Source organism: Nelusetta ayraudi, unplaced genomic scaffold (assembly GCF_046127955.1).
Source record: "Nelusetta ayraudi isolate G7.1 ecotype Tasmania unplaced genomic scaffold, CSIRO-AGI_Nayr_v1 ptg000089l, whole genome shotgun sequence".
NCBI classification, from domain to species: Eukaryota; Metazoa; Chordata; class Actinopteri; order Tetraodontiformes; family Monacanthidae; genus Nelusetta; species Nelusetta ayraudi.
In genome coordinates, this window is record NW_027466139.1 from 1,023,017 (window position 1) to 1,037,500 (window position 14,484).

The following is a 14,484-nucleotide window of genomic DNA, read 5'->3' on the forward strand; positions in this document are numbered from 1 at the left end:
GTCCACTTCGGGCCCCAGCGCGTGTTTATGTACGTGTCTCAGCGAGTCCGAGGTGGTGCACAGCAAGGGCGTCATTAGCATTTAGTTATTTACGGGTGTGAGTTTGTGTGTGTGTGAGGGTGTGCGTGTGTGTGAGAGTGGCGGTACTGGTGAACAGCTCCAGGCCTGGATATACAAATGGAACGAGTGTGTGAGTGTCGAAAAAGAAATGCAGTAAATTAAAGAGAGGAAAGAAACCATGAGGAGAGATTCCTCATTTGCTGGTAATGAATTTTATTTGCTGTTTTTATTCCTCAGACGAGTCGGACATTAAATGTGGTTCAGGTCCATTTGCAGGATTTCACTCCTGGATTTTCAAGGTCGGGTTTCCCTCCCGGGCCGACGCGTTCCAGGGGAATAATTCATGCGGTTGCAATGAGTCATTCATAATCTAAAAAACACACAAATGGAATGCGTGATTATTTTATTATTCATGTTTTTTTTTTTGTTTGTTTTTTTGATTATTCGTTTGCTGAAAAAATAAATGTCTTGTAACATCATCAATTGGTTTGTACGAAAGAGGATTAGGACCACAAGAAGAGAAAAAAATATGACAGGAAGGAGGTTTTTGTGTATGTTTTCATTTCACGAAAAAAAAAATTGTAAAAAAAAAAAAGACAACATTTTGTGAATAAACTTAACATAAATGTTCAAGTTTGATAGTCTGTCTGTGTTTAACTGGTGATGGTGCCGGTGTGTCTGCAGGTGTGATTGAAGTGTTGAAGGGGATGCAGCAGCTGGAGGTGGTGCCCGATGTGGAGACCATCTCCACCTACGTCCTCCCAGTTTTCCCCAACATCGACGCAGCCAGACTGGCCTTCAAGGTAACACTCGGTGGTGTGTGTGTGTGTGTGTGTGTGTGTGTGTGTGTGTGTGTGTGTGTGTGTGTGTGTGTGTGTGTGTGTGTGTGTGTGTGTGTGTGTTAAACCATTTCCTCCGTCACTGACGTGGTGGATCTCCTCTGCTCAGGATGCCGGTGTGTCTCTGGAGTCAGAGGGCCTCTTGTCTTCAGAGGTGCGCGCCTTGGCTAATAAAAACCTGGGCCAGCTCTACACACTGTGTAAGTACACACACACACACACACACACACACACTTGCCCACTTAACTGGTGTGCCCTCATCAGGCCTGTTGAGAGAAGAGTGGTGGTGAGAGTGTAGAGAGGCGTCTCCACCTGCAGCAGGACGGCACGACGAGTCTCCTCCATAATATACAATTATTTTTTCCCCCCCCTGAGTTCAATCCTTCATCCCCCTTTCATCTCACTCGTCCTCCGCTCCTAGTTCTGTTTCCTTGACGGATCAGGCCGTCAGGTTCTTGTCCATGGCAATTGTTTAAAATAAGAAATGCTCATTTTTCATGCAACAAACTAAATGACATATATAAAAAAGAAAATAACTCAAGTACATTTTTAATATATATTTTTCACACTTCTCATTGAAATCTCTTCTATTCTTATTAGATTTTTGCTTTAAAAAAAAAAAAAAAATGTTTTAATCAATTTATGGCAGGAAAAGGCCCCTCCATCACACCACTGTTAAAAAAAAAAAAAAAAACCCTGATGCTTTATTGTACCTGGTGCACTTTTGGTAGAGGAGCAGCATCAGCGCATTAACAATGCCCTGTCCAGTGTGTGTGTGTGTGTGTGTGTGTGTGTGTGTGTGTGTGTGTGTGTGTGTGTGTGTGTGTGTGTGTGTGTGCGCGTGCGCGTGCGCGTGTGTGTGTGGACATGTGACATCCACGCCACCGTCTTTATTCTTTCATTTTCTCCTGGCTGTGTTTCTCAGTGTCGGATCCCGCCTTCCCCCCGTTGGACCTCTACAACTTCCGCGGCAGCCTCCTGGCAGGCTTCAAGAGGTGACTCACTCCTCCTCCTACTCCTCCTCCACCTCCTCCATCCCTCCATCCCTCCATCCCTCCTGACTTACTGCATTTTTCTCCATGTTTTTATTTGATTATTTTTATGACTTGCCTCCGTCACTCGGGGCTGCTGCTGCAGCCAGGCCTGTAGCGCCCAGGACGGCAGCATATGTTAACGCACTGACATGTGCACTCTATCACACCATCTACATCGTGTGTGTGTGTTTGTGTTGGCAGCTGTTGGGGGAAAAAACACACACGCACACGCACACACGCTGCAGTGCGGATGGACGCCTCATACATATGGAGGCCTGTCGAGCGGCGCTGCTCCCCCCCAAAGCACCGTGGGAGATATGTAAATTAACAGATGCCCGCCGCTGCCCCTCATGGCCAGACCCCGCCACTGATGTCTCACACTCACACGCAGAGTGGGCCTCAGGACCGGCCTCTCCGACCTGCTGCAAAGCCGGGCTCGTTGTGGTGGTGTGTGTGTGTGTGTGTTTATGAATATTTACACTTTGGAACTGCATGTTCGCACAAGAACGCACGGCGGACCCCCCCCCCCCCCCCAGCGAGGCCCGAGGTGAGCCGCTGCAGGTGCCAAATTTATTGCTCCGGCTCTGGAGTGCTGAAATGTGTTTCTGCCGACTCTGGAGTTCCCACTCAGCCGGAGCAGAACTAACACACACGCTGGAGTTCAATTGACCGAATGTTTTTTTTTATTATTAAGTCGTTAACCGCGATTCCGCGATAAGTTTTTCGCAAAATAAAAGCGATATTCTCTCAAAAATTTCGACAAAGTACAGCTGCGGTTTGCAGGTGTTTCCGTTGAATGGTGCGAAGCGCATGAGCCCTAATTCTCTTTCAAGTCACTTTGTCTCTCGTCAAAACCTCTCAGCCATGTTTCAGAGGCTTTTCCCAAGTTGAGCCGTTTCCATCACCAGGTTTTTTAGTGCCATGTTTAGGTTCTGTGCAGTTCTAGGGGTGCCAGCGAGAGCAACTCCACTGCGTGACACTGTGAGAACTTAATTTTGGTGCCAAAATTCACTAAACGCAGCAGATTCCTCTCGAGCAGAGTCGCCGCTTCTTGTCTCTGAGTGCACGTGCATTTTTTTTTTTTTTTTTTTGCTGCACGGTGCATCAGCTAATTATCCACCTATTACTGTTTTACTACACACACACACACACACACACACAAGCCTGCACATACGTCTGACTGTTCGGCTGCCTGACAGGGTCATAATTGGGCTTGTCACTTGTCCAGTGTGTGTGTGTGTGTGTGTGTGTGTGTGTGTGTGTGTGTGTGCGTGTGCGTGTGCGTGTGCGTGCACTGGGCACAGAGCCTCATGTGTGTGTGGGAGCTGCCCCTGTCAAAGACAAGGTCAGGGGATAATTTAATCATTAAAGACCTCTTCTTCTTCACTCTTCCTCTCCTCTCCTCTCCCTCTCTTTCCGCTCTTTCCACCAACGAGCTGACGGCGGCCGAGATGTCACACGTTGTCATCGTTTAGTGTGCGTGCGCTAGTGCGCGCCCGGTGTGTGTGGGGGGGTGACGGGGGGACGGGGGTCTTTTGCAGGTCCGCCAGGCTTTTGCACCGTCGTCTCTCCTCGCTGTGATGCTGCTGCAGGATCGAGTGTCAAAATGAAAGTTCCACCTCGCTCGCTGCCCGTTCAGAGCTCGGAGTCCACATTTCAGAATTCACTTTATTTTATTTTTTGAACGCTAAGGAAGTAGGCCCTTTGTGATGTCACAAAGGGCGCCGACACGGCTCTTTGGTTCGTGGCAACGCCACCCGTCTGCCCTTTGAGACCAACTTGGCTTTTCGTCCCCTGTCGAGCAACAAAGCATCAGTTTTGTTTGTTGTTGTTTTGTTGGGGTTTTTTTTTGCATTAGGCTGCAAACAGAGGGCTAAATATGTTGTTTTCTGCATATCTGTAGTCCTCAAAAATAATTTCTTAATGGGACACACACACACACACACACACACACACACACACACACACACACACACAAGAGGATCGAATGAGAAACTTGTTGCTATGTAAAACATCAACAAACATTCACGCCTGAAAAAAATGAGTAGCCAATCAAAATGCAGTTAAATCTTTTTTTTTTTTTTTAAATATAAAAATGCTGTTGTGAACATTTTTGTAATCAACTGTGATCATTTGTTTTGTTTTCACATTTTTTTTTCACATTTCTCATAGATGTGTTTTTCCTTATAAAATATATTGTGTGTGTGTGTGTGTGTGTGTGTGTTTGTTCATGTGTGTTTCTCTCAGAGACGCTCAGTCATCCTGATACACTGCAAGTCTTGTTGACCCACCAGTGGGTCTGTGTTGTTTGGTGCTCATGCCTTGTCCTCTACTGCCCCCTGCAGGTCTGATGACTTGGAGAGCATGGTCAAGGTGGGTGGCAGCTGGCCTCAATATCTCCTACACATTGGTGGAGGGGGGAAAACACTCTGAGTATATTTCCAACATAATAATTATGAGTGTGGGGAACATAAAGAGAGAGAGAGAGAGAGAGAGAGAAGTCTTTCTCTAAAGCATCGCAGCGTAATCACAGTTCATTACAGGGACATTAGGTGTGTCGACTGTCTGTACAATTTCACATTCCTTGCAACATAATAGCTGTAATAACCAATTTATCCCCCATCTGCTGAGTTGCATTTAGGAAGAACACGCACTATGACAGGCGCCATCTGCTGTCTTTTATGCTAATCTCCTTATGGCTGTGGCAGCATATAAATAAACTAATGTTTAGGATGGATATTCAGCCTCGGGCCTTTTTCTCCGGTGCGACATGGTTTGCAAAATAAAAAAATAAAAAAAACAAGTTGAAGGAGCAGGACGTGTTTGTGTGGAATGGAAAACATTTAGGAGGAGTTGTTTTCTGTTTTGTTTTTTGTGTTTTTTTTTTTGTTTTTTTTTTTTTTTTACATAAAGTGATTTAAGTTTTAATCCCGTTCTCTGCAGCGGCGGCGGCTCTTATTGTATGTATGAAAAAACAAACAAACCGTTGTCTCATCCTGTGTGTGTGTGTGTGTGTTTCTTGCTCTTGTTATCCAGATTACCGAGCTTCTGTACAAAGACGAGCGCTTCACCAAAGCAGGAGCGAAAACTGGAGGTGAGGAAGCAATTTAGCCCAGACGTCACGTCGACGGCGTCCTTTCAAGCCAGATAGTGTGTCTGTCTGTTTGTGTGGGTGAGAAAGACAAAGCAAAGGCAGTGTGTGTGTGTGTGTGTGTGTGTGTGTGTCAGCCCCAGCACCTCTCAGCGTCTAAAGTTGCCGAGCGCAGCCTCTGTCTCGCTCAACCTCACAGCTGTAATTCCAATGACAGAAGAGTGCAGTGTAAATGTGTGTTTGTGTTCAGTCTCAGTAGCAGAGCACTGCTGACCAGTCTCCTCCTCACCATGACGCCTGTGTGTTGTCAGGTGTGTGTGTGTGTGTGTGTGTGTGTGTGTAGAGCTGCTCTCCCAGTCTGAGGAAATAGAGCCCGGCTGCTGACAAAGCGCTGAGTAGTTAAAAGTGTGTGTGAGTTGTGTGTGTGTGTGTGTGTGTGTGTGTATCACCTCTGAGCAGCGTGTGCCTGTGTGTGTGTGTGTGTGGAGCATTTATGTCACTCCGTGTCAGTGTGTGTCACTGGGCTCTCCAGCGCAGGCAGCGTGCGCACTGGTGGGAGCGATGGAGACTGTTATCCATGTCACATCCCATTAGACAAACATCTGCGTGCGCTTGTGTGTGTGTGTGTCTGTGTGCGGCGAACATGGGGAGGTGGTAGTGGGGGGGGGGGGGGGGGGGGGGTGCTGTCAGCGCCAGCCAGCGCACATTCACTCACACTTGCGGCCCCCAAAAGCCGCCTGTGTCAGCACGACGGAGAAAAAACCACTCAGTCACTCAGTCAGTCAGGTTGGCCAGGAGAAAATAATATTGAGAAATGGATGCAGTGAGTGAGTGACGCGGCGACAAATGAAATGTATTCCCCCGACGACTTCTGTGTGCCCCCACCCCCTCCAAACAGAGAAAGCGTCCTTCCTGTTGTACCATCTGATAGACAGCATGTCAGAGAAGGAGGTGCAGGCTCAGGAGAAGAAGCTGCGCAGCTACTTCAATCAACTGCAGACACAGGTACGCACACACACACACACACACACACATACACATAGGCGCAGACGTGCTATTCAGTTGTGTATCTATTAGTGTTGTAGTCAAGACGGCACCAATCGAGACCAAGACGTTATCAAGACTAGAGAGCGTCGAGATGGAGACCAGGACCAGGACTTTATATATCAGAGAACAATTACAACAAAACAGAAAAGAATTACCAGTATCTTTTATATCTGTTATTATCGCGTTATTACAGTGTTATTATCGCGTTATTATCGTGTTATTATCGCGTTATTACAGTGTTGGCTGAGTCTTGACCAGTCTAGATCAAAGAAAAAAAAATCCCCACTCTGTCCAGTCTGAGTCTGAGACAAGGCCCAGTAGAAATAGCTCCAAGTCTGAGACGAGACCTTTAAAAAGTGTTCTGGAGACCAGGTCCAGTCTCCAGAACCACAGCACCAGTATCTGTTTCATTTGCCACCTTTTTCTGTCTGAGCAGATTACACAAACGGATCTGCACTGATTTGATTTGTGGTTTTAATTCTGAATCGCATTAACCCAAACACACACACACACACACACACACACACACACACTCTTTCATGACCTCCTTTTGCGTGTCCCATTTCTTCAAAGTCAAAGGTTCAGACATATGGTGGTGTGGTGCCTTTTTTTAATTACTGGCTCGTCTGAACCGACTGCTTAGAGAAGATCCAAGAATTTTGGCCCGAGTTCAAACACCAGCACTGACTGATGAATGTCCCTTTTTTTCAAATGTATGTATAGTGGGTGGTGGAAAATAAAGACTGAGCTTGTAATCTCCTAGAGACCTTTATTGAACGTCTTCATCTTTTCTTTTTCTCACTCGTGGATCCGTTTGGCAGAAAAGAATGACTCGGCGATTCACCGGTGATTCACTCAGTGACTTTTTGTGTCATTTCTATGCAGAACATCACCATTCCAGTGAGCATCTACCGGGGCATCAGGAACCTCCTGGACTCCTACCACGTCCCGGAGCTCATCAAGGTTCTGGAGGGAGGATGTGTTGGGAAACGTTTCCTCTGACGTCGTCGCTGTCAAGCGCTCACTGTTATCTCATTTATTCCATGTGTTGATTTGTGGCAGGATGTGATTGCGTTGGTGGACCCCAAAGAGCAGGAGTCCAGCGGCGCCAGTTTTTCCCCGTCCCGCGTTTCTGTAAGTAGCACGGCGGAAAAAAAGGTGTCAAATGACGACAAGTGTTGTTTTCTGCCTGCATTTCAGGAAGTGGGCTCTTTGTGATGTCACAAAGGGCCCCGAAGCGTCTCTTTGCTCAGTGACAACATCGCCAGTCTGCCCTTTGAGACCGACGTGCCTTTTTCATCCCCTGTCAAGCAACAAAGCATCAGTTTTGTTTGTTTGTTTTTGCACTAGGCTGCAAACAGAGGGCTAAATGTGTTGTTTTCTGCAGATCTGTAGTCCTCAAATCATTTTTAATGGGACACACACACACAAAAAACCCACATCTGGGGGAAGAACATGTCTCTGGCTCTTGTTGAATCTTCCAGTCACCTCAGGTTTATTTCACGATGATGATGATGATGATGATGATGAAGATGATGATATTATTGTCTTTTTGGGAAGTTTGATTCACACTTTCACCTTAGACGTTAGATGTTTGGTCTTCAGTAAATGTTTATCTCCTCCTGTGTGTGTGTGTGTGTGTGTGTGTGTGTGTGTGTGTGTGTGTGTGTGTGTGTGTGTGTGTGTGTGTGTGTGTGTGTGTGTGTGTGTGTGTGTGTGTGTGTGTGTAGGCTGAAGGCAAGGCAGCCATCCTGGAGAAGAAGCTTGCAGAGCTGCAAGCCGAGAACAAGCCAGTGGGCCCCGTCCTCAAACAGCTCATCCAGACCCTCTGCGTTGAGGAGGTTGGAATCGATTTTCTTTTTTCTTTTCTTGAAATTAAAAAAAAAAAAAAAAAATGAGTCACCAAACTGACCTTCGCACACCGCCCCCCTCCCCACTCACCCCCCTCCCCACTCCTCCCATCCATCCCACCAGAACCTGCAGCGCGCTCTGGAGCTGAAGCAGCAGCACGAGGGCGACATGATGGTGGGCGCCTACGTCAGCCTCATCAACCTGTGCTGTCGCCACGACAACGTGGAGGAGGCGCTCAGCCTCAAGAGGGACATGTGAGTGGAGGAGTCGCACACACACACACACACACACACACACACGGACACAAAAAAAAGTCACGCTCTGCAATAAAACTCAAACATAGACGTCCCTGGTAACCCTCTAAGTGTGTGTGTGTGTGTGTGTGTGTGTTGTGCGTGTGTGTGTGTCTGTGTGTGCCATTAAAGTTTAACTTGAGGGGAATTAGGGGAGACATTAATGCAGGTGCGGCCGCTGTGTTGACGGGCTGCAAGCGCTGGGAACTCTCCGCTCGGCCGCCTTGTTTCCTCCACTCACCCACCGGCGTCCACCTTTAAATTGCACCTGCATTAACCCCACTGATACATTCACGCTGCTGCCGCCGCCGCCGCCGCTCTCATTCTCTCTCTCTCTCTCTCTCTCTCTCTCTCTCTCTCTCTCTCTCTCTCTCTCTCTCTCTCTCTCTCTCTCCCCCCCCTCTGCGTCTTTAGAAGCCGTCAGGACTCGTCGCTGACGCTGGATCCCAGTAAATACATGGCACTGGTCAAGGCCCTGTGCAAGAACGGCAAGGTTGAGGGTAAGTCGGTGCGAGGCTGACATCATCGCCGCCTTCTAAGTCAGTGGTTCTCAACTGGCGGAGTCTCAGGTGCCACATTTTTAATTTTTTTTTTTTTTTCTTATCATGAAGTCGCCACCCAAATTTATTCCACAGCACTGAAAATTGTTCCAAGATCAATAAAAACGCAAGCAAGACAAATTCACCTCATTTTCTCTATAAACATATATATATTTTTTTTATATTTATATGTTCTAAGTGATTCAAGGGAATTTAAAGGGACCATGTGACCTTTTCATCAGCAGAGGGACCTCGCACGCTGTAGAAAAGGCACATTTAGTTCGGATGGAAGCTAAAAGATGCAGGCCTACTTTTCAAATCTGGCATCATGCAGGGCTCACATCTCTGAAAAGTGGTCTGAGAAAAATATTTCTGGAGAGTTTGTCGATAAAATGTAAAGTGAAACTCAGTAAAGAGGACTTTTTTTTTTTTTCAATGATACGAAGAAGGAAAAAAAAAACTATTGTGGGATATGTAGATGGGTATTTTCAAAAAAGAATCTGTGTTTTTGAAGCTCAACGTTGTTTAGCTATTTATTGAAATGACTCCTAAAGCACTGGAAACATGGATGAAACACAGCTAGTGTATTACTTACTGACAGATTAATATCGTTTCTTCAAGTTCGGCGGGCCAGATTAAAAAGTTTAACCGGCCGAATATGGCCCCCGGGGCCGTAGTTTGCCCACACTTTGGCTAATCCCACTAGTTCTGAATTCCTCGCAATTTAAAAGTTTTGCCACCAGACCAGTGTGTGCGCGTGTGTGTGTGTGTGTGTGTGTCTGTGACTACCCTTGTCACATTGCCTACCCCCCACCACCACCACCGTTCCCTGAACCCACATTAGGCAGCCATTTGGCCAATGCTACGGTGGGTTTCCTCCGGCCCACCGAAGAGCCAATTACCATCAGTGTAGCCGCTCGCCTCTTTGCATACAATGACAGGCAAAACGTTTCCCCTCGTCTGTCTTCCCGCTCCGCCTCCGCCTCCGTCTCTCCGTCTCTCCGTCTGACCCCGGCGAACTCCACAGCCAACCCCCCCAGCCCCCCCCGCCCACCCGGCTGCATGTGGAAGCGTGTCATTCCCCGGGTGGACGCCTCTCGGACGCGTCTGCCTCAGTGTGAAATGAGAGGGGCCCTGAAATTACAGGACTGCCGCACGCGTATTTGGCCGCAGAATTACTGAAATCTGCCGTCATGTTAATGGCAGATCATATCCGCAAAAGTGCTCCACACACAAACACACGCGTGCGGGGGGGGGGAGCGCGCACACACACACACACACACACACACGCCACAGATTTGCATGTGAATTGGTGCAAAAAGGCATTTGGCGGACGTGTGTGTGTGTGTATGTGTGTGTGTGTGTGTACACAGAGTGCTAAAGCGTTTGCCATTAGTCAGAGTGTGCATACGGAGGCTTGTCAGCCACATTAGCACACATGGCTAACCCTGATGCTAGCCTGTCCCACCCAGTCGCTGTGCTGCTCGGCTGGGCTCGGCTGGGCTCGCCAGCTGCTCGGCAGCGGCAGCAGCAGCAGCAGCAGCAGCAGCACGGCCTTCAGCCTTGAAGATCATGTCTCCTGGCGTCTCGCTTTGTTTCCCACCACCTCTAATGGACTCTTTTGTTTTCTCCTCCGTGCCCTTGGTTCCAACCACCTCATGGCATCACTTTGAGTTTACTTCATCGCTCGCTCTTCTTTTTTTTCTTCTTCTTTTTTTTTTACTTTACGCTTCTCTTGAGTTCAGTCCCCCATTGTTCCAGTATACTTCTTCTTCTTCTTCTTCTTCTTCTTCTTCTACTTCTTCTTCTTCTTCTTCTTCTTTTCATCTACCGCCCGCATTAGATCCTAGCCTTCAGTCTGTCCACATAGTTGCACATTTTTCTAGAACAAGCATTGAATTTGCTGCAGTTTGCATAAATGTTCCGTGAATGAAACCTGCGGTTGAGCTCACAGTTTTAAAATGCTCTTTGTTAATTTATATAAATGAATATGAAAATACAACAAAGTGTACCAGATGGAATTGTGTGCACATTTATTTTTTCATTTTTATTATTTCATCTTTGGCTTGCACAACAGGCCCCAAGAGTTTTTAATGAAGTGATTTTTCACCACAACAATTTTCATGCGATATTAGAGGCTTTTAAATGTTTGTGTGGCCTGATTGGCTGTGACTGCCAAGCTGTAGAAATGTAGGAAGTTCATACGAACAAAATATTCCAATAAATAGCAACGAAAGCGCCAAACAAAAGGCTGACCGCTGTTACTGCGACTGTGTTACTTCTCAGTCGGCTTTTTCACCACAGCTCCAGCTGTTGTCTATAGCGTCATCGCCTGTGTGTGATTTTTGGTGACTGGTGAACCTGAGTGGGGCTCTTCCATGGTGAGCCCGTCCTGCACGCCCTTCCCTTGTCTCTTCCCTCCACTTCTGCAACCCTCTATTTATTAAATAGACCTCTCTTCCGTCAGGGAGCGTCTCTTTGACCTGCCCTTGCGCCCCCCCCCCCACCTTCCAGTACTCCTCTCTTCCCCCTCCAACCACCACCTCCATCCGGCCGTCCCACCACTTTGGTAAACACGACTGGTGCGCCGGCCGACGACTCGTCTTTTTGACGCTCGCTCATTTTTTCTCGCTCCCGTGTGGTTTTTTTTGTTTTTTTTTCTCCCAGTTTTGGAGGGAAGCAGGAGACGCATCACACGCGAGCGAAGTCACGGAACATTATGTGAACCAGTGGGCTGTGTGATGTTTGTTTACCTGGCCTGTCTGCTTCCACATCACACGGCCGTCTGTGTGTGTGTGTGTGTGTGTGTGTGTGTGTGTGTGTGTGTGTGTGTGTGTGTGTGTGTGTGTGTGTGTGTGTGTGTGTGTGTGTGTCTAGTCTGGCTCGCTTTGCTGGCCACGATGCTCCACTGAGCTGATGGATATGCATACTGGCTAAACGAACGGATAAAGGGGAGCGATGCGGGAGGCTCGGGCAGCGAGGGGGGGTGTTGGGTGAGGGAGGTGTATGGACGGCGGCAGCGGCAGCTGTTGGCGAGGAAGGAGGCGAGCTGCTCCATTTGGGCGGATCAAGTCCGAGCCATTGGTCCTGGTGATTAGCAGGTCCGTCAGGGAGAGAGTGACGGAGAGCAGGGCGGATGGATGGAGAGTGGAGGGGGTGGGGGGGGGGGTCAGACAGACCGGGAGAGAATAAGTTACACCTGAGCTGATAAATGGTGCAGCGCCTGACAGGCGGCGTCATTACAGGCCAGTTGTTTATGGCTGATACGGCCATCTGCCCTCAGAGAAATTGTTTGGCTTTTTTTTTTTTCCCCCCCTTCGACTTTTTTTTTTTTTTTTTCTCCCTCCCTTGTTTTTCAACTTCTTTCTTGGCAACTTTTTTTTTTTTTTTAGTATCGCTTGCATTCAGACCTTATAAGCTGTAAGTCGAGGGAGGGGTTTAACCCAGCGATGGTTTTTTGTTGAGTCTTTTCAACGCTGTCTTTTTAAATGCACTGTTGCTGGTGTTCAAGGCCAAAGCTATGAAGCCTTCTGTCCCTGTTGTTTTTCCCGACGTCAGGTGGAGGATTGGAGCCAAGACACAGAGAAAGTCGCTGGGTGGTTGGAGAAAAGCCACATTTCTGTTTGAATGAGAGAGAAGCTTCAAGTTTAGCCTCCTCAATCACTCGTCACCTTCAGTCAAGCCACATTTAGCCCCTTCAGTGAAAACCTTCACCTCAACACTATTCTTCCACTTTGCCCTTGTTTCTTTTGTTTTTTTTTTCACATGTAGTATAATTACAAGTCTGTGTGACTCCACTGGAAACGTGTCAGCCGCAGCAGCAGCAGCAGCAGCAGCAGCACTCTCACTGTGCCGCAGCCTTTTAATGCACTTTTCTTTAATTCAATTCCGTGATTGGCCGTCTGCGTCTCCTCCCCCAGCGGCTCTATAGATTAGTGTCTGTGATGAGGAGCGGCTGTATCGCTGTCAGCCCATTAGCAGCTGTCTAAATAGACGGTAAATGCGTCTTAATTACCTTAGCCTGACACGCAGCTCGCATTTATATACATACACACTCACGCACACACCCTCTCCCGCCATTTAGCCCCTGGTGTTGGCCAGATGGGCACGTGGCCCCGGTAAAAAGCCCCTCATTAGCGCCTGGACTTGACCAGACTGCTCCACCCCTTGGTCCCGCTGGCCGGGGTCCCTCCGGAGGCCACGCCGGGGCCCTCGGCGCTCACATCCCTATAATTTAGCCCCAGCGAGTGCTTTCCACAGCGGCGGCGGCGGCAGAAAAGGCGGACCACCATTGTGGCGCTCGGGGTAATTGTAGTCTCGTTTCGAGAGAGAGAGAGAGAGAGAGAGAGAGAGAGAGAGAGAGAGAGAGAGAGAGAGAGAGAGAGAGAGAGAGAGAGAGAGAGGAGAGATAGAGGGGGGTGGGGGGGAGCACGCAAGTAGCAATTAGTGCAGAGTTGGCATTACACAGGGGTTGGATTTGCATCCCCGCTGGGCGCAAAATGCTGTTTTAATACGGGTTTGTTTTCCCGACATGGAATTAGCTAAAGGGGCCTTTTATGGTCGCAGCGAGTCTCTGCCCACCGCTGCTGCTTCATCTGCCTCCCTCCCACTTCTCATCTGGTGTTCCAGCGTTTCTCAACTGCTGGCTCGCACCCCAAAGGTGGGCCGCGGAGCTGTTTTGATTGGGTCCCTTTGTGGCCAGTTTTTTTTTTTTTTTTTTTTTTTTTTTTTTTACTTAAAGGGATTTTAAAATGTTTAAATATGCGTTTATTATATGCATTTATTTGGCAGGACACACAATTCAATGCAGCAATTTCAGTATATTTACCAGGCATGGGAGAAAGTGGTGACGGCACAGTGGTGCAGCGGTTAGCCCTGTCACCTCACTGCAAGAAGGTTGCTGGTTCGATTCCTGGCCTGGGCCTTTTTGGGTCTGTGGAGTTTGCATGTTCTCTCTGAGTCTGCTGGGTTCTCTCCTGATTCTGCTGGGTTCTCCCTGAGTCTGCTGGGTTCTCTCCTGGTTCTCCCAGAGTCTGCTGGGTTCTCTCCAGGTTCTCCCTGAGTCTGCTGGGTTCTTTCCTGGTTCTCCCTGATTCTGCTGGGTTCTCCCTGAGTCTGCTGGGTTCTCTCCAGGTCCTCCCTGAGTCTGCTGGGTTCTTCCTCCAGCTTCCTCCCACAGTCCAAAAACATGCATGTGAGGTGAATTGGAAACTCTAAATTGACTGTAGGTGTGTGTGTGAGTGTGTGAGCATGAATGGTTTGTGGCCCCGTGATGAACCTTGACAGTTACAATCGACTCCAACAGACCCTCACAACCCTGAGTGCAGGAGGAAGCAGGTGTTGAAAATTGATGGATGGATGGATAGAAAGATTTTTTTTTGTGTGTGTGAAATAAATTTGGGTCGCATCTTCATTATAAGGAAGAAATATGTGGCTCCTGAGACTCACACAGCACTCAAAGCAGTAGAGTCGTGGATCTCAGACATTGCTGACCTTTTCTTTCCTTCCTTCCTTCTATTTTCCTCCTCTCATGTGAAGAGGCCGTGGACATCCTGAAGGAGATGAAGGAGAAGAACGTGGTGCTGAACGACTCGCACGTCACCATGCTGTTCCACACACTCAACAGCCTGGCGGCCACCGGCGACTGGGCCACCATCCAGCGGCTGCAGGACACCATCTTCACCCTGGGCCTGGCCAAGCCCACCGCCAACCTGTGCTCGCCGCTCATCA

The 14,484-nt window shown here is 48.2% G+C and overlaps 1 protein-coding gene across 1 annotated transcript in view; it reads left to right on the plus strand.

Annotated features, from left to right (window-relative positions):
* lrpprc (leucine-rich pentatricopeptide repeat containing) overlaps positions 1 to 14,484 on the plus strand; it is a 51,059-nt gene that overhangs the window by 9,191 nt on the left and 27,384 nt on the right. The window contains exons 12-23 of the mRNA XM_076046290.1: positions 745 to 863; positions 1,009 to 1,099; positions 1,825 to 1,894; positions 4,279 to 4,306; positions 4,970 to 5,027; positions 5,923 to 6,029; positions 6,957 to 7,034; positions 7,134 to 7,206; positions 7,800 to 7,912; positions 8,046 to 8,176; positions 8,630 to 8,715; positions 14,293 to 14,484. The exon at positions 14,293 to 14,484 is cut by the window's right edge and continues 16 nt beyond it. Coding sequence (XP_075902405.1) covers positions 745 to 863; positions 1,009 to 1,099; positions 1,825 to 1,894; positions 4,279 to 4,306; positions 4,970 to 5,027; positions 5,923 to 6,029; positions 6,957 to 7,034; positions 7,134 to 7,206; positions 7,800 to 7,912; positions 8,046 to 8,176; positions 8,630 to 8,715; positions 14,293 to 14,484 — 1,146 coding nt within the window. The remainder of the gene's footprint in view (positions 1 to 744; positions 864 to 1,008; positions 1,100 to 1,824; positions 1,895 to 4,278; positions 4,307 to 4,969; positions 5,028 to 5,922; positions 6,030 to 6,956; positions 7,035 to 7,133; positions 7,207 to 7,799; positions 7,913 to 8,045; positions 8,177 to 8,629; positions 8,716 to 14,292) is intronic.